This window comes from Aspergillus nidulans, chromosome VII, assembly GCF_000011425.1.
Source record: "Aspergillus nidulans FGSC A4 chromosome VII".
Classification (NCBI taxonomy): Eukaryota; Fungi; Ascomycota; class Eurotiomycetes; order Eurotiales; family Aspergillaceae; genus Aspergillus; species Aspergillus nidulans.
The window spans coordinates 2,735,483-2,753,938 of record NC_066263.1 but is presented as its reverse complement, the minus strand read 5'-3'; the positions used below and the strand labels follow the sequence as shown (position 1 = coordinate 2,753,938).

Here is an 18,456-nt window from a genome sequence, read left to right as displayed (position 1 = left end):
TAGGACGGCTAGTGGTTCGGTGATTCTGGCGTAGCTCGAATAACGAAGGCAGAGAGCTCGTCGGAGCGGAGATGAGGGGCAAGGACGAACTATGTTTGTATTGGAAGTTCCAGCTAACGAATTCCCAATGTCGGGAAAGTAAACGGCCGACTGACTTAGCTGATCAACGCCATATGCAGCCTATATAATATCCGGCGCTTGCAAATTGATCCGCAATATCCATACTGTGTTTCAACCCAAGAATGAGGACTACGTAAAGCATACACAGAGCGATATTATCCTGCAGCAGACCGCTACTCTGGGCTGATGGAAGCTGAAAGCCATAATGGAGACAAATCCCGGGGCTTGAACGTCAATCCTGCTTATTACACGTTCAAAGCCCGCATGCAGTACACTGTGGTTCAATGTCACAGCATCTGCTGCTAGTTCAGACGATGCATGTGCAACATTGCAGGAATATGGGTCTTGAATTACCCCAGTAACTGCCCAATCCAGGGCTTCTGTCGTGCTGGGGTAGTCTAGCCCATGGGCATCAGTTTCGAAAACCTGGTTGACGCATCGTTAGTTGCAAATCACTGCTACGTGTTGGGTAGATACTGGTGGAGAACCATGTGACATGTTTGTCCAAATTCTGGCTTCCGCAAGGCAACATGAATCCGCTTTTAATCACGGGCAGAAAACGGTTAGAAACCGGTCAGAAAATGAGCTTTATTTCGGCCAGCGCAAGGAGCAGAATCCGATAGATAATCTTGACCTTTATCACGACGCCGTATCTACGGAATAGAAACAGCAGGGTCCGAAGTGCAACCAGAACTCAGACAGCTCTTGATATAAGCCACAGAGCTACCACAGCTCAAGCCGGGCATCGGGAATTAAGGGGCTAGAACTTCGAAGTTTACTGTGGTGTCTATTGCCTAATGCACCACCAACTGCAGTTCCGTGTTCCGGCTATATGTGCGCTAGAATATATTCTACGGGCTTTGTATGCCATCCCCGGCTAGATTAGAACTTCGAGAGTCCGAAGGAATCCTGCAACGCTGAGCCTTACAAATTCTGAAGTGAAAAGAACGCAATTGGCGGAGTCCCATTTCTGTATGCAAGGAGTGTGGGCCGGGGCCTTCAGCTTGTCGGGGATTAGACGACATCCACAAGTAGTTAGATGGTGACCTTTGGAGAGACATTACGTTTGTGGACACTACCAACACGGTACTCTGAAGTGCCGAGATTCTCAAGCTAGAAAGTCTTGGGCTTATCATTTGTGAGGTGCAGCCATTGCTTCCACAGGCTTGCGCCAGGCAAGCTGAAGTCGCTCTCTCGATTACTAGCGAGCAGAAGTGGTCATGTATCGCAAGGATTGGGACCAGTAATATCAACCAGTAATACCAACCTTGGATACTCTCCTTGTGCAGAGCACCCTGTCGGTGCTCCTTATTTGGGATCTTCATGCCGGAAACTAAACGGAAAGGCACGCGCTTAGCTCCAGAATCTGAACAGAAAAAGCTCAGGGGCATGGTTCTATCCTGACATTAGCCTCAGAAACCGTGAGACGGCTGTGCAGGTACAAGTGCGCAAACAATAGTTCCGTAACAGGCTTAGGTAGTTCTTCACTGGGGCTGGCAGTTTCTTTCCCACCACCTACTGTCCCACAAAACTCATGCTACTACTCTCTCTCATTCGGCTTCCAATCGTGTCATGGACAATTTACATCACTTCGTTGGCACAGTTCCCGGTTATAGAAGTCAGGAGAGCTGCAGCGGTGCGCAATGAACGTTGGTAGCTGTGGTATGTGGTCGCTCAAGTATCCGTGTTATTGGTAGTAATCCAACCCAATTCTAACAGTTATCCTCCAAAGGCATCTGATATCTACTTTACGGGTACTTTTTTTCGTCCGTCTTTATTCAAATGTTTGCTCGAGCAGGTAAAAGGTGCTTCGGTCCAGTATGCCTCGCCAATCGCCCTTCTTCCTCGCCGCTGTCTTAGTTCACTACCACAAACATATGCATCTCAAATAAAACGTCTGCTTTGGTCTTTTATCTAGGCGATTTCCCAACATCCACGGCTTCATCGTTGACTTTCTAACGGATGCGGTCGATACACCTTACCCAGTCCTCCGAAGACACGCGTCGAGTGATCGATCTTCCGCGGAAACTCATCAGCGTCACTGAGAGAGCGAGACAGCAGTTGAAAGCGTGATATCGTCGCCCTGGCACGCACCTTGATACCCACCGTAACGGTTTCCTCGCTTGTTTGTGCGTGTTAGGAAACCGCCAAACTCATCGTTCTTATGCAAGCCACTGCCGATTTATCGCCTACATCTATATTATTCGGTCTATCAGAAGCGTGTCACAGGGCATGAAACAGCCTTTAGCATGTTACGCCATGGTGATGGTGACAATTGCTTAGGCTGATTCTTTGCCATTTCTGAAGAGTATGACAGCGAGCCGTAGTTCTAGGGTTCAGAAATACTACCACATATCGAGACATTAAAGAACATTCCTCTTCCTCGTGGTATTGAGCCAGGTATGAGAAGTGAAGGCTCACTACAACCAATAGTTGGAATATGTTGGTCTCACGTGCCAGGAATTGAGGGCCGGTTGCCAGGGCTTGTACCCGTAGTTGTAAGCATAACAGGGTATCTTCTGGCACTGAATGTTCTCGAAAAGCTGCTCGTTGATCCTTTCGTAGTTTTAAAATGATTTGCATGACAAGTGCGGGAAGCGGCCTCAGAGCAGGCCTCTCTAGTATGGCGTAATGTTGTCACCATGGCACACAGCAGTTGAGTCTCAGCTTTGTCTATTGTCACAGAGAACTGATGTCAACTTGGATTCAACATATTATGTATCCTGCGTTTGTATACCATAATCTACTATGTACTATAGTATCGTTAATTCATCATCTTGAACTATATTGCTCTTAATCAGGAAATACCGGGCTCCGCTGACGCACGGTCCAATTGCCAGTAGAACGCGTCCGACGCGTCCACAAATTGGCCACCGCTCCAACCACAACGACCAGAGCCTAGCATTAGATCGAGTCATAATGAACAGTTACCTAAATTATAGTGGTACGAGCTCTTGCCTTGATCCGACCAACCACTTTATTCAGGCCCATGCCTCGCCGTGAAACCCACTCAGTCTATTTCTGCTTGTTGTATGAGTTGCGATGGGGCGGGGTGATAACGACAGGATTTCGAGAAGCAATCCAGATCGATTCCGCACTCCCGACAAACCAGCCTCATCTAGCAAATTGGCACGAGTACCTGCGCGATTGGGTGTGGGTTCATTAGCAGTTACGCCTGGCGCGTCATCAACTTCGACTGCCACTTCCACTCCCTCGACGGTATCGACATCAAGGTCCAGATCAGGGGGCTCAAAAAGGAATACAGCTCTGGATCAGACGACTCTCACACAAATCGAATTCGTGAAGAGGAGTCAGCCCGACTATGATGATGATGTGTTCAAATACATTGGCGGCTCGGGGTCGAACGCTTGTGAGGTGATTGAGATTGACGACGACGAACCGGATAATGCGAACGATAAGAACTACAGACCGTCAGGCTCACGGACAAAACGTGAGAATAGCATTAGGCTTGGCTCTGCGCCTTCGAGATTGAAAAAAAAAGGTTCCGTTCAAGGCGATAAGATTTCAAGAAATGGGCGCAAGAAAAGTGGCAACGACAAAGGAGTGCAAAACGATGATAATACCTTGACACAGATGAAATATGTAAAGCTGATCGACCTTGAATCCGATGATGGCGATGCGAAGCTGGAATATGCCTATCTAACCTCGAGGAAAAGAGACCCCGAGCTTCGAGCGGCCAGCACGGGCAAGCATGATAATACCAAGCAACAGCAACCAACATACGTTTCCGAGCCCCCCAGCGGGCATAAGAGGAGAAAACTAAGTTCATGCTCAATGAAGAAGGAGCCTTGTCAAATGAAAGAGAAGCTAGAGGAGAAAGTCGAAAATCTCCCTTCAACACCACGAAAGCTTTTAAGGACAGAAATACCATCTTCACAATCACCTGAAAGTCCTGGTGTCGCGTTTATCACATCCTCTCAGTTCCGCAGCGCAGCTCGTTCGCCTGAAAGACGTCCACTCATCTTCTCAAAAGAGACCCCTGTAAAGGAGGAACCGCATTCCTCGCTCGAGAAAGGCGATGCCGCTGAGATCGCGCAGATGCCGCTAAACGACAAGAACCAGTCAGTTCATTATGACAGCCCTCAACCCTCTCCATTAGCGCGGCGCGCATCGGCTGAAAGAACGCCTAAAACAACTGGACGCGAAAAGTCTGTTGCTGTTGCTGATGCTCCGGCCGCGTTTGATCCGAGACAGCGCCCAGCACAACGAACAGTCGTGTATGAGACTGACGCAGAGTCGGACTATGATGAATATGAAGACGGCATGCAGGATATTTCAAGCTCATCTAAGGATACGAACATCGCAGTCTACGAGGCACCCGTGGAGAATGAGCCCAACTCCCCAATCATCGAGTCTCAAGAATTACCGCCACAGCCTGTGTCCGTAAAAGAGCCTGAGTATGGCCCATTTTCATCTGAATCGACTCTCCTATCCGAAGCGTCAATATGCTACCGAAGGGTTCATCCCAATACCCAATTTCCGCTAGAACCTGTGCCTACAATTAATACGCAGAAATTGGCAGAGCTCTTCCCAGAGGAATCAAATGGATTGCGTTCTATAACCCCAACTCCGTCATCCTCGCCTATGAAAGCCCCGCTGACGTCAAATGCGCCGATTATGGTGTCTGAAACCCAAAGTCTGGATCAAACTCTCCCTGATTCAGAGGACGGAAGTAGAACGCCGACAGACATTGTTCCTGAGTCCTCACCAGCCGCACGCCATGAGGACAGCGTCCCCTTGAATGGACATGGTCCATCTGCGAGAAACGTTGTGGTTCAAGTTGAATCCTCACAACCAGTAGACAGGGCTGGCAGGCCGAGAACTGCTGGACAGGACTCTGCGCCTCGAGCGATGCTTTCCAGAAGCCAGATTCTAACATCGAGCGTCATGGAAAGCATACCCATACCTGGGTTTTGGATGAGCAGCCAGGACAGCGTGGGAGAACCGTACAATCAACCGGATTCATGATGAAAACGTATATATATCACTAGATTAAGCCTCTTAATTCCTACGTAAAAAGACCACTACATTCTTGCATGCTTCGTGAGTTCGGCGGTCGGCCCATCGTAGACCCGATAACAAAACAAAGCGCCTGCGGAGAGCCAAGACATCATGACTGTCGCTGATCATCGCAACCCCCAATTTCCCCTCTTCCCCAACAAACACCGAACTATGGATATCTACGATTATGTCCAAGGGGATCTATTCTCCTCCAGCAATCAAACAGAAAAGGACGAATCCCAGCAGGGTACAACCAACACGAACCAACCCGCCGTCGATTTGAACACCGAGCTACAGGAGACCTTCCGCGCCTTCTCCGCAAGCCCTTGGGGCTCACGCCTCGGCGACATCTGGGGCAACGTCCGTAAACATGGTGAAAGCTACTACGAAGGCGCACGACAGGAATACGCCGCCGCCAGCGAAGAAGCCGTCAAAGGATTCACCGGCCTCAAAGATAGCCTTGTGGGGCGGACAAGGGGCCTATCGCTCAGCACAGCGTTTGGCACCACCGCTGAGCGAGGAACAACGGACGGCTCTCTAACTCCTACGGAATCTTGCGCTGCGGGAGGCTCCTCCAAGACAGAACAGCAGCAGGATGGTGGCGACAAGAAGACTGCCGGAGGCGAGAGCTTCCTCGCCCGTTTCAAGACGGAGGCGGCTCGACGGCTGAAGGAGCTTGAGAAGGCAGAGGAAGCAGCCGACGAGGCGATTCTGCGCTTTGGAATGAATATCACACAGAAATTGAGGGAGGCTGTTACCATTGTTCCCCCTGAGGAAGAGTCTGGGTTAGACTCGAAGGTACTTTTTGAGAGCAAGGATGCTGAGGGCAAGAGGGTTATCCATGCGACGCGCTTCGAGGCCCAGCTTCATGTCATCCACACAACGCTTGACAGCTTCCTCAAGGACCCTGTGAGTGACGAGTGGCCTGCTTTCCAAAATTCGTTCAGCATCGACGACAAGACTTCTGCTATCGCTGCGGATCTCGAAAAGTACCCGGAGTTGCGCACTTCGATGGAAAAGCTTGTGCCAGAGAAGGTGCAATACGCGGACTTCTGGTCTCGGTACTACTTCCTCCGTCTTGTTATTGAGACTGAGGAGCAGAAGCGGAAGGAACTTTTGAGGGGTATGTCCTATCTTTCTCGAGTCCTCCTTCAGTTATCTCATGGCTAACAATTTCTTGATATCTACAGGCGCTAGCGTCGAAGAAGAGGAAGAAGTAGGCTGGGACGACGATTCGGACGACGACACCGACTCTCCCTCCACGCCGCAAGTCTCGGACAAGAATAAGGCAAACAATGTCGCTCCCGCACAATCCTCCGCCGACTCAAAAACACTAAAACCAAACGAACCGCGCCGATCAAACGACCAGGGTTCCCAGCCGGACAGCGAGTCGAGTTATGACCTCGTCAGCGGCACCACGAGTCGAACTCCGGCTAGTCCCAAGGAGAAATCCAAAGACGATGACAGTGATGATGACTGGGAGTAGAAAGTCCTCCATACCTCCTTGCTGCATATCAGGCAGGACTGTGTGCACAGACAAATATGGATATTTTCGCCACCATTCAGTTCCATCTACTTCGACCACTGGATGATTGAAGAGATGCGACTAGGCGAGACAGAAGGAGTTGGGTCGGTGTTGTTTCTTCTCTCTTTTGCTGTTGTTTTCCAGTGGGCGTCCATTATTGGTCTTTACTTTATTTTCTTACCCCTAGCGATAATCCTCGGCACTAAGTACACAGTCTATATTCCCCAAATGCTCGCTTTGAGTATGCATATAATGCTTCTCTGGAATCTATATATCAAACCCACCCTACGTATATGTTCAGTATATTGCAAGCGCACGCACGGGTTGAAGCTACTCAAAACTTATCTTTACATTGGCGAATGTCGTTTAGTACGCCATGAAATGTCCTCTCCAATGATTCAATAGTTTTGTATCATCTTAATAAGTTAGTGAGCAAGCGGCGAACCTCTCCTCTGTCGCTCGTGAGTATGCGCTGAAGAGCCCCGTGTCCCACTATCACGCCTCAGATCAGCCGCTCGTGAAACAGACCGTCGCATTTGCGAGGGGGTCTCCGGTGTATTTTCCCTTGAGCGAAGCTGATAACCCCTTGTCCTTTCACTAGGCGTGTAAGGTATTTCACTTGACTCCCTGGTATACCCAATAGACATTCCCTCCGGAGTCCCACTGTACTGATAGTCTTCACCTCGTCGCTTGACAGGACTCTCATCGTACGGATCCCATCCCACCCTTCGTCTTGCGTCAGCGCGGAGTCGTTGACGGTATTGCTCGTCTCCCCCGGCGCCAGTTGTCGAAGATTCCTCCAAGAAAAAGTTGAGTAGTTCGTCGCTGATGGAAAGGTGGGACTGTTGTTGGAATTGTTGGAGAGACATCAGGCGGAGGAGAGTCTCAAGGAGTGAAAGTGAAGTCCGGATGTTGTTGAAAAGAGGGTTTGAGATTGTTGTTGGCTGAGACTGGGATTTTCCAGGCTGTGGTGAAGCTGTGCGGCGCGATTCCCTGTCTGCATTTATGGAGAGCTGCGCCATTTTCTCGGTAGGATCAGGCGTCTTGGTAGTTTCATCGTCTGACTCGGTGTCTGACTCGTCGTTCTCGTTGTAGACTTCAAAGGCTATCCACTCAGGATCCAGATCTTTGGGTAACCGCCATTGGTCGGGAATAGAGCTTTCATGAAAGCTCGGGTTCAGGGTATTGACTGTGGTTCCAATCAATTGGGCATCCAGTTGCGCCTGTATTTCATCTATCTCATCTTCAGGCTCGGATTCATGCGGAGCGCCAAAGCCAGCCATATCTCGTTCGACCATCCGACGTGGTGGGACCGCGTTTATATCTCTTTTCAAGAGTAGAACTGGGTTGTTCGTTTCGCCCTCAGTACTGATATTGAGGATCCTTCCAGTGTCCGCGTAAAAGATCTTCGAGATCTGATGGATCGGTATTATCTCACGTATCCCAGCAGCATCAATATCTTCAAAGCTTTGAGGCTGGGACTCGTTTTCATCGAAGGCATGGACTCTTCCATCATGCAGATCTTCTACCACCAAGATTTGGTAGGCAAATTCGTCTATTCTTGCATCAGCCGGTATTTGCAGCGGCCGCTGGCTTCCTGGGGCAACCGCCATATCCATTGGTACTCGTCGTAGCTTTAACCGAGCCTTGTGCATGACCTCCTTCCACGTCGTTTCACGAATACCTTCTTCATCATGAGGGCGGAGATGACTTGCAAATAGCATGTACATCGAGAGAGTAAACGAGGGTCCAATCTGAACTGCTTGTGATGGAGAAATGGAGTACTGCGTGTCACCAGCTGTGAGAAATGTGCTTGCCTGTAGTAGTCGAGAGGGTGATATTGTTGCTGGGAGGTTAGTCGACAGCTTAGCCCCTGAAGTTGTAATAGCCAGGTTCATGAGCGGGACTGCATCCTCAATCCGGACCAAGAGCCTCTTGATATCTTGTATGATGAGCTTGATCATCTCCCTACTTCTTGACATATCTGTCGGGCTCTTTCCTCCCTTCTGACTCTGCTCTTCAGAAAAAGCGGCCGTTGCCAGTCGTTGGCCCAGTGACTGAATATCCAGTCGAAGAGACTTGGTGAGGCAAACTGCAGATTCCAAAGATGTGTTGCCCCGCGCAGCGCTAAGCTTGTCAGAAAAGTCGTCTCATGCGTAAAGGAACAGATAATGCCTCTTACATTAGCTCGATCATGTCAATAGCGGGCGATATAACCTGTTCAATCAGTCATGCATCTTTGAAAAGGTGTAAGAGGGCTCTAACTTGAATCTTGCTTTCAAGTCGTTGTTGGAGCGCAAGTAGCTCATCTCTTTCCACGCTTTTGTCAACATTCTCAAGAGTTGACCTGATTAGCAGCGTTCTCAGCGTAATGTGGAGCATATACACCTACTTGCAGTAATCTCGAAGACTGGCGGATGGCGTAACTAGCTGTGATGGCGATGCCTGAGCTATTGGAAAGTGTTAGAGCATTCTGGTACCGCGCATCGCTCATTCTTAAATGACGTATGGGCAAGCAAGACGAAGGTGCATACCGAATCGCATAGTTCATCGCCTGCTGCGTGAGCTGCGAAGAAAGTTAGCTACTTGCATATCTTTCGACAGCGCCAGTTCTAGCTTACGCGGGCTAGAAATGCGTCCATATTGGTATTACAGACTGGCTAATATTCGACTCCACCATAATGCAAGACGCTGGCAATATGTAGAAAACAAAGGTGTCTCAAGTGGGATGTCTGCTGTGGCTCTCCTGGGCTTATCGATAAGAGGTCACTGTGGCTGGTAACTCTTGGTATTCGTGCCCTACGAGATCGGGTACTCCATATCAGACGAAAGGAGCTACGAATTAACCGCCCCCAGACGACAGATATCTACCTTTGGCACTCCTATCAATCTCTTAATACGCGTAAGTCGGGCAAAAAAATTGAATATCTTGTATTCCTTCTGCCACCATCTTGGTAGTCACCAGCCCTGCTGAGTCAGCACTAACATCTCTTGGCATCCTCCGCTTTGCAAAATCCGCAGCCCCACTCGCCTTGCTCGGGGAAGACACACCCCTCCTTCATCCTCGCCTTTGTCTTTCGAGCAGCCAAATCCTTCTCTTCTTTTTTCCATTGTCTTGTTCGAGCGGTTGTCTTGCTAAGCACTTATAACAATCGACATGGCTAACCAGACTCCTGATTCCTGGGAGGATGAGCTGTCTAGGCAGACTGAGGGCGTTAACCTGAACGCACAGTCACGGCCTCAGCCTCAAGCTCCTTCTTTCCACCCCGGCGCTGCTTCCTTCCAGCCTGGGGCAGCTGCTTTCGTGCCCGGACAGCAGTTCCAGCCGTACGGGGGCTATCCTCAGTATGGCCAATATGGACAGGGCTACGGGGGGTACCAAGGCTATGACCAGCAACAGGCGTACGGCCAATACGGCGCATATGGCCAGCAACCTGGCGGTTACAACCAGATCTACAACCAAAACTACGGTAACTACCAGCAGCAACAGCAATTTTCCCAGAAGCCTCGCCAGGCTGCGCCCGCCGCCGCCGCCCCAGCCCAACCTGCCCCGAAACCCGCCAGCAATGCCGCCCCCAAGGCCAAGGTCCTGAGCATTGGTGGTGCCAGCGACTCTCCCTCAGCTCCCAAAACGAAGGTCCTCTCGATTGGTACCCCTACACCGGCATCGACCACGCCCTCTTCAGATTCTGGATCTCTCGCCGACGCTAAGGGCCCCGCAGCCGTTGAAGCTGCCTCCAAGGTGACCGCCGCGAAGGCTGTTGAGAAGACAGAAAAGAAGGCGGAGCAAAAGGCAGCCGCTAGCGGTAAATCATCCCCGGCACCATCAGGGCGCAACAGCCCTGGGCGATCGAGCCCTTCGCGTGCGGAGCTTGCCAAGGAAAAGCGTGATGCAGACGCTGTCGCTGCGGAGCAGAAGGCAGACGTTGATGAGGAGACACTGAAGGAAATCTATGGTGAAAAGAAAGAGCATGTGAACATTGTCTTCATTGGACACGTCGATGCCGGAAAGTCCACTCTCGGTGGATCTATTCTCTACGTTACCGGCATGGTGGATGAGCGTACACTTGACAAATACAGGAGGGATGCGAAGGAAGCTGGTCGTGAAACATGGTATCTTTCTTGGGCTCTGGATCTGACCAACGAGGAGCGTGCTAAAGGAAAGACTGTTGAGGTGGGCCGTGCTCACTTCAAGGTTGACATTCAAACACCCGATGGTGTCGTTGAACGACGCTTTTCTATCCTCGACGCCCCTGGTCACAAGTCTTACGTGCACCACATGATCGGTGGAGCTTCGCAAGCTGATGTTGGTGTCCTTGTTATCTCCGCGCGCAAGGGCGAGTATGAAACTGGTTTCGAAAAAGGCGGACAGACTCGTGAGCACGCTTTGCTAGCAAGAAACACCGGTGTACGAAAGCTTATCGTCGCTGTCAACAAGATGGATGATCCGACTGTCGAGTGGAGTGAGGATCGTTTCAAGGAGTGCACAGTCAAGGTTTCCAAATTCTTGGAAGCTCTTGGTTACAAGAAGGATGATTTGACTTTCATGCCCATCTCAGCGCAGCAGACCCTGGGTGTTAAGGATCGTGTTCCCAAGGACGTTTGCCCCTGGTACAACGGTCCTTCCCTCATTGAATATCTCACAGAGATGAAGATGCCCGAGCGTAACCTTAATGCACCTTTCATGATGCCGATCAGCGCCAAATACCGTGACATGGGCACTATGGTTGAAGGACGTATTGAAGCCGGTGTCATCAAGAAGAACGCTAGTTGCATCATCATGCCAAACCGTACGAAAGTCGAGATTGCGGCGCTCTATGGTGAAACTGAAGATGAGATTGCGACCGCCACTTGCGGTGATCAAGTGCGCATGCGCCTACGTGGTGTTGAAGAGGAAGATCTGCTTCCTGGATTTGTCATGTGTTCCCCTAAGCGTCCAGTTCACTGTGTCTCTGCCTTCGAGGCTAAAATTAGGATTCTTGATCTCAAGAGTATTCTCACTGCCGGTTTCAACTGCGTCATGCACGTGCACTCAGCTGTGGAAGAGATCACCATTGCAGCTCTGCTCCACAAGCTCGAGCCCGGTACTGGACGCCGGAGCAAGCGCCCTCCGCCTTTCGCCAGCAGGGGTCAGACTATCATTGCCCGCATCGAAATCACTAGCGCTGCCGGCGCTGTTTGTGTTGAGCGTTTCGAAGACTACAACCAAATGGGTCGTTTCACCCTACGTGACCAAGTAAGTGCTATCTTTTGTTGGGTAAAGCAACGATAAACTAATCAAGACCACAGGGCCAAACTATTGCTATTGGTATGATTACCAAGCTCATTGATGCGTAGACGGATCCCCAGTAACGCATCCTAATACTCTCATGTGATATTACTGGGCAACGGTCAAGGTATCCCAGGGACCCAAGGGTGACTTGAGGGGGCTAAGACTGGTTGATGATGATGAATTTCATTCGATTACTTTTCCTATAGATTTACGCATTTTTGTTTTCTGTTTTCCTGGATATGAAAAGTCATCTTTCGCGTTTGCCGTTGTGTAGACCTTTTCTAGATACCATGAAGTAGCCCACAATATTATCATGACAAGTTACGATTACATGCAAAAGATATGTCTATTTAGGGGAATCACATCACGCTTGCCCAACTCATTCTTTCAATCTTAAAGTCACCGCCTCTTCTTCCCAACCACCTTCGTAAACCCATCTTCATCAACTTCAGGCTCAACTCGCTCCCTCGGAGCACTCACTAAAGCTGGAGCCTCCCCCATCTCCTCGTCCTCCTCACCATCCTCCTCATCATCGTCCGTCTCACCGTCCTGATCCTCCCCCCTCTTAAACGCCGCAACAGCATCGCCCTTCTTCGCCGCCTTCCTCTCCCATTCCTCCCACATCTGTCTGATGCCATCGAACTCCCCATTCTCGACCATCTTGCGAATTTCCATAATCCGATCTGCTACCTCCCCTGCACTTTCATCGTCTACAACAACATCGAACTCGTCATTCATTACTTGTATCAAGACGTCCTCCAGGTCCTCTGCGTCGGTTTCCGGGCGGTCAGCAATCATGTCAGAGATTGCGCCACAGAGCCAGTCGCGTTTGTCAGCAGAGGTCGGACCACCCCAATTGCTTGTTACTGCGAGTGAGAGGGCTGGCCAGGCGTTTATTGCGAGCGTTATGCCAAGGTCGAGGTAAGAGGAGGCAGTTTGCTGGGCGGGGTTCGAGGTTGCCGCTGCGGCGGTGGTGGGCTGTTGGTCGGACATTGTGGGCGACTTTTGATGTAAGTGGTATAGCTTGTGCTTTTATTGAATGGTTGTCTGCAGTGCGTATGAGCAACACTGCGGGAGTTTCGATTGAGAGATCGTCTTTGGCAATAGTCTGAATGCGGGTGATATATTGAATTGAACTGATTTTTGCAATTGCGTGCTGGTCTGCCGCAGCTATGGAGCTGAAATGAGGCGGAAATCTTTCGATCAAGAAATTATGCAATTATAAGTTCTTATAGTCAACGGAACCCTATAATTGAGAGAGCCGCGAGAGTGAGGGGTTGTAGTTATGAATCGCTGCGACCTTGAATTTTTTCCACCTTTTATCAGCAACAGCGGATTAGATATGATAAGATTTAGTCAGGTGACTCTATCCACTACGTAGGCACTGCATAGTGTTGAAGAAATATTCGAGGATATAATGGGTATAATATCATGACAAACAGCAGTCCAGACCCTATATGATGGTATAACGCATCCTGTATGCAACCTGCCGAAAGAGAATAAATGATCCTCACCTACCCAAACGCCATATACCAACCAGGTAAATATAGAAACAGAAAAACGGAACATCTGTATCACAAAACATAACTCAATATTTCTTGAGCACGCATTGCAGTGGCGATATGCCACGGCAGCGTGCCAGTTTGAACTATCCGCGTGCCTCGTACTCGCGCAAGTGTCGCCAGGTCACGGTACATTCCTATGATCTCGCGGAGGGTCGTTTCGTAATGGGTTGAAGGTCGCTGTGTGAATAAGAGGTTAACGTTCATGGTATATGCCCCATCCGCATCCGTAGTACCTCTGCGCCGAACTAGATAGCCACTAGCTAACGCAGGGCGGTACTCGGTGAGATGAAGGTTGCCGTTTAACCGATGCGATAATAGAACACACCAGGATTCGTCGCAAATGTCAACAAGCAGAGACTCGGATTCTGACTCTAGGAGTGAGTCCGTCGGAGTGAGAGCATTATTTGCTGCATTGGCACCACTCGGGGGAGTTGGAGCATTTCCCGGTCCATCCGGAGAAAGGATAGAGCCACTTGGAACCGGGGTAGCAATAGGCGTCGAAGAAGCCTGGGGATTAAGAAGGCTCATTGATAATGGTGACGGTGGAGGGCTGAGGGAAATATCAAAGGCGGTATTGACGCTCAGTATCGCCAATTCTATAGCCATGGATCGTGATTTGTTGTACTGGTCCGCAAGATTCAACCATGCTAAACATCATTAATACAAGCATCAGAAAGAGTGGGGGTGCGTGAGCCTCACTGTCATATTCGTCCTGGTCCACATTGTCGGTATTGACGATGATGACTCTCCATCGTCCTTGGCTTTTGTCCATGATATCCCTTGTTGCAGCCCAAATCTCAGACCGCACAGCAGAAAGAGTCCGAGAAGCCGTAGAGTTCCGAAAACGAAGGCAGTAAGACATTGTTCGTTGCAGGGCCCCAGAGTTGTCTGACCATGCCACGGTCATCCATCGCTGATCTTGACTTCTAGAGCATGCAACGTGAAGACATCTCCCTTCCTGCAGAGGCGAAAAACGTTCAGAAGCAAGCCTGAATCCAATTGATGGGGGAAGAGTCTCGGCCAGCATTACAGGTGGCGCGCAGTTCACAAGGCTCGGTTGCATTTGTCTTGTAGAGCACCGACTGTAGACTTCCAAGGCCAGGTTTAAATATTCTGCCTGAGGAGGCACAACTAAAGACTCCGCCGACATAACGAAATCCAATGGAACGATCTGCAGCAAAACTTCATCTACTTGTTTAGGTGGTTTCTCGGCGCTGGCGAAGTAATTTTGTAGTAGGGTCCAGAACGCAGCGCAAATGTCAACCAGCGAAGCAGCATGTGAGAACGGGTTTATGATATAAACAACAATATTGTCCTTTGATGGCATGCCATCCAAAAGAGCGGTCCCTGAGAAAATATTTAGTTGAGGATAATCCAGAGCTGCGAGTGATGTTCTTACCGAGCTCCTCACAGATTAGCTTTAGCTGCTGCACAGCCGTTTGATAATTGGGCCTCTTTACCGATTTGACATCCCATTCAACTAACCCGTTTCTGCATGCATCGATATTTTCTCCCCTGGAGTGGCTGCCAAGGTTGCAGCTAGGGTAGAGAAGACCCAACCTGTCCAGGAATACATTGGCTGCTCTAGTCGAGAATTGAGGGTGTATGCAATAAGCAGTAATATCCTTCGGTCCATGAGCAGGTTCCAGGTCAAACGTCTCCCAGAAAGATATAGCGGGAGGCAGAGTTTCCAGAAAGTCTTTGCCGCGCCGGACACGTAGATGTGGTGGTGATAGTTTCGTGATCGACCCTCTACCAGTGTCTTTATGTTGAAGGTTCTGACGAGGAGCGGGACCAGCATCTGGTGAGAGAAAATTTTGTGCATTTTGCTCCTGTAGTGAGACAAAACTGTTCAAATCGAGCTTTTCAATGCCACCCAAATATTCGGAACCCTCTAGCAATTCCCGAGACCAAGACGGCTGATTATCCAGGCAAGAGACACTAAATCTGCCATCAATCTTGTGATCCAACGATGATTGCGTGACTTGGTCAACTAAAAGCTGAGCAACCTGAACTTGTATTTCTCGCGATGCAAGCGACGGGAAGATATGGTTTTCAGATAATGTGAAAAATCCAGCAATTGACAAATCCGAGAAAATAGAGAGAAAGTTCCCTATAAAGATTGAATCCTCAGACCTAGGCATATTTACCTCCTGCTCGGCGCCAATTGAGCTCATCACCGAAGATGGTTTAGGAGAATTAATCGGGCTGGAGACCGCACGCTTTCTTTTCAAGGTTGTCAAGGTCATGTATGGCATAGTGTTCTCTGGGCCAGTATTGTCACACCCGTCATCTGACTCGCTCTCAGAATCGGGACTTGAAGCTGAGTCGACTTCATCAACCGGGCTCCCTTCGGCATCGGCTTTTTTAGAGTATGCTAGCGCCTTCATATGACTTTTTCGACGCGGCAGGCCAATAGTTGGAATACCATCCGAAGAAGTGTGGGGATCATGGTTGAACGCGGTCCTTACTCCCATAAAAGAAAACTTGCCGTCTGCACCATACTTTTGATCCCATGAAGAGATATTGCTCTTGAATGCGACTGGACTGTAGTGACTCAGTGCGTTGCTTGTCTTAGCGAGAGATTTTGGGCTGGTACTTGACTCTGGAAAAAGGATCTTCTTAACCTCAACAGGGCTGAGGGGGGGACTGGCTGTCTGAGCGTGATCCTGGTGAGGCGACAATACTAGTGCATCATTCACGGAAAGCGGCTGACCATGAGGCACAGGAGCAGGATGTATTTGCTCGAGGCTTCCCTTCGGAGTGTTGTTTCTATCAACCGAGACAGGTGAGGACGAAACTAGATCTGAAGGTCCAAGGGGAACATCCGGTTTGTTTGATTCGATAAACCCAGGACTTTCTTGAATATCCTCCATATTGCCGCCATTGCTAGGTTGATCAAAGTTTTGGTCATCGAAAAAACTAAAGTCGGCATCTGTGATCCCCTTGGTACCAAAGTCCTTTTCGTTCATGTCTCCAAAAAGATCATCGTCTTCATTGGTGTCATAAAGACCAGATCCGACACCAAGCCCCGCCGCCGGGCCGAAATCCATAGTCGTATCTGGATCTAACGCGTTTTTTGTCGTAGTCGGCACTACGGGATTAAGTCCTATGCCGGCCGTCCCATCTGGCGGCGTCGGATACACAAGGTTGGCGCTCTGCACTTCAGGGTGAAGAGAGGCACGGGATAGACTTTCTATCCCTTCTGGCAGACCGACAGGTCCGGGTGATGATGTGTCTTGGCTGTTAACCTGCCGTTCTTGGTTCTTGGAAGGAAGCTCCGACTTCGTCTCCACAGCCTTGGGTATCTCTTTAGCACACCAACCCTCCGCGAAGTCCAGTGGGTCACAAAGAAAGGGAAAACTCTCCCCGGTTCTGTCCAAGGTTTCTGACTGGTTTGACTTTGATCTTCGGAAGCAGTATATTGCAGGCCAAAGTATACGTTTTAGCGGGAGCGAAGAATTCTCTTCTTTGAGTCGAGCGGCTTCTCCGGACAACCTGGAATAGAACGGTTCCCAGACCTCAACCTCCACCCAGCCATCATCGGTCACCGGTTCAGTGGGTAGTCCAAAGTATCCCAACCATTCTAGAACATTTAACTGCCATCGTCTAATATCTTCCGAGGCCGACGTGGGGCGCGAATGGCTGTTTTTCTCCGAGTGAGAAGTTATTAGTCTTGCAATTGAACCAGTAGGTGCTAGCCATAAATCAGCTCCGGGTAGAATAGCAGATGCACTTTCTTCTGGTTGGCTCAGTCGTAACAATCCAGTCTGCGCAATAGTCTGTAAGGCAATGGTCAATTTTCCTGCCGAAGTCAACTGGACGTGGAGGGAGGTCAGTGCTGAAACAGAAGTGGACCCATTGCCGGCAGGGCCCTGGCCATCATCTAAATTACCGTTGACGGTGTTGAAGAGAGTCCGCGGTCCCAGAGGAATGGCGTTGTTTTGTCGAACTATTTGTAGACTGAATGCGGCGGTGACGGCTGAGATAAATGAGGCATATATTGCCGCGGAGCCGCCAGAATTATCCGCCCGCCTAGGTTGCACAGAGTTGTTTTGCAGCCGTTGGGATGGTGCGGGAGAATTGGCGTTCGTGGTCTGGAGATCTGACAGGTGACTCTTCGCCAAATCCGCAGCAGAGACGCTTCCCGATGTCCAGACTAATGAATTGGTAAGCGTACTGTCGTTGTAATTGACCTGTTAGGCAACTAACCTTTTAGAATTGTAGAGCCAACAAGAAGGCGATTTGTCTGATCTCCGCTTTCACTTAAAAGTACTGGTGCGAGGTGCTCAAAGTCGGGAGTGGCGGAGAATATCAACAGACCAAGGCGTCTCGGGTAAATCAACACTAAGCTACCTTGACTCCTTAGCCGAAGCTCGAGCTCTTTGAGGCGACTGATATGCTTCAATAGGGTATGCCCATTATTGGGGCCGTCACCTGGAGGATTAGTGCCGCTGGTATCTTCAGTGTAGATCCTCCAGTAGACGTTGGAGAACCCATCCTAACGGAGCATTAGAGCTCAGTTGGGAGCTGTAACTAGGTAGGAAGAGTACCTACAATGACGCGAACGTTTGTGATGCATCCCCCAGGAAAGTCCATGTTTTAGCTGATGTCCCAGGGTGGACCAATATAAATAGCCAAGGAAGCTGTAAAGACCGAAGATAACTTCATTTCCAAAGCAAGTCGAACCAGAAGTAGCTTCTCAATCCGCGGCCCATCGTATCGGGATGTTGACGGAGACAAAGGTCAGCGATAAGTCGAACTGCCCAGGTGTCCTCGCCGTACGTGCGAGGTCGGTAGCCAGGGACGACTGAACTGTTATGGAGAGTAGACCATGGGATCAGGAAAAGGTGTACGACGAAAGGATCGACGGTAACAACATCCTCAGCAGCAGGAGTTGCGGCGAGTTCCAGTCTGAGCACTCAAAGCCAAGTCCCGAGTCGATTACGGAG

General features: G+C 49.8%; 6 protein-coding genes across 6 annotated transcripts, besides 1 other annotated feature; 3 read left to right on the top strand and 3 right to left on the bottom strand.

Moving 5' to 3' along the window:
* Nucleotides 1–18,456: part of a sequence feature (contig 1.32 1..435990(1)) that runs on past both edges of the window.
* Nucleotides 3,163–5,109, top strand: ANIA_02083 (uncharacterized protein; the record flags this gene model as incomplete). The annotated part of the gene is made up of 1 exon (XM_654595.1): nucleotides 3,163–5,109. The coding sequence occupies one exon, from the start codon at nucleotides 3,163–3,165 to the stop codon at nucleotides 5,107–5,109; it is 1,947 nt and encodes a 648-aa protein (XP_659687.1).
* On the top strand, nucleotides 5,254–6,895 carry ANIA_02082 (BSD domain-containing protein; the record flags this gene model as incomplete). Its single annotated transcript, XM_654594.2, has 2 exons — nucleotides 5,254–6,265; nucleotides 6,333–6,895. The coding sequence occupies 2 exons, from the start codon at nucleotides 5,254–5,256 to the stop codon at nucleotides 6,626–6,628; spliced, it is 1,308 nt and encodes a 435-aa protein (XP_659686.1). The 3' UTR covers nucleotides 6,629–6,895.
* Nucleotides 7,093–9,309, bottom strand: ANIA_02081 (RanGTP-binding protein; the record flags this gene model as incomplete). Its single annotated transcript, XM_654593.1, has 5 exons — nucleotides 7,093–8,794; nucleotides 8,850–8,884; nucleotides 9,060–9,117; nucleotides 9,202–9,233; nucleotides 9,289–9,309. The coding sequence occupies 5 exons, from the start codon at nucleotides 9,307–9,309 to the stop codon at nucleotides 7,093–7,095; spliced, it is 1,848 nt and encodes a 615-aa protein (XP_659685.1).
* Nucleotides 9,755–12,271, top strand: ANIA_02080 (translation termination factor GTPase eRF3). Its single transcript, XM_654592.2, has 2 exons — nucleotides 9,755–11,903; nucleotides 11,957–12,271. Exons 1-2 carry the CDS (start codon nucleotides 9,825–9,827, stop codon nucleotides 12,002–12,004), a joined length of 2,127 nt encoding a protein of 708 aa, XP_659684.1. The 5' UTR covers nucleotides 9,755–9,824; the 3' UTR covers nucleotides 12,005–12,271.
* On the bottom strand, nucleotides 12,140–12,932 carry ANIA_02079 (pre-rRNA-processing TSR2 family protein; the record flags this gene model as incomplete). Its single annotated transcript, XM_654591.1, has 2 exons — nucleotides 12,140–12,220; nucleotides 12,420–12,932. The coding sequence occupies 2 exons, from the start codon at nucleotides 12,930–12,932 to the stop codon at nucleotides 12,140–12,142; spliced, it is 594 nt and encodes a 197-aa protein (XP_659683.1).
* On the bottom strand, nucleotides 13,514–18,103 carry ANIA_02078 (uncharacterized protein; the record flags this gene model as incomplete). Its single annotated transcript, XM_654590.1, has 5 exons — nucleotides 13,514–14,151; nucleotides 14,204–14,851; nucleotides 14,904–17,663; nucleotides 17,717–18,005; nucleotides 18,062–18,103. 5 exons carry the CDS (start codon nucleotides 18,101–18,103, stop codon nucleotides 13,514–13,516), a joined length of 4,377 nt encoding a protein of 1,458 aa, XP_659682.1.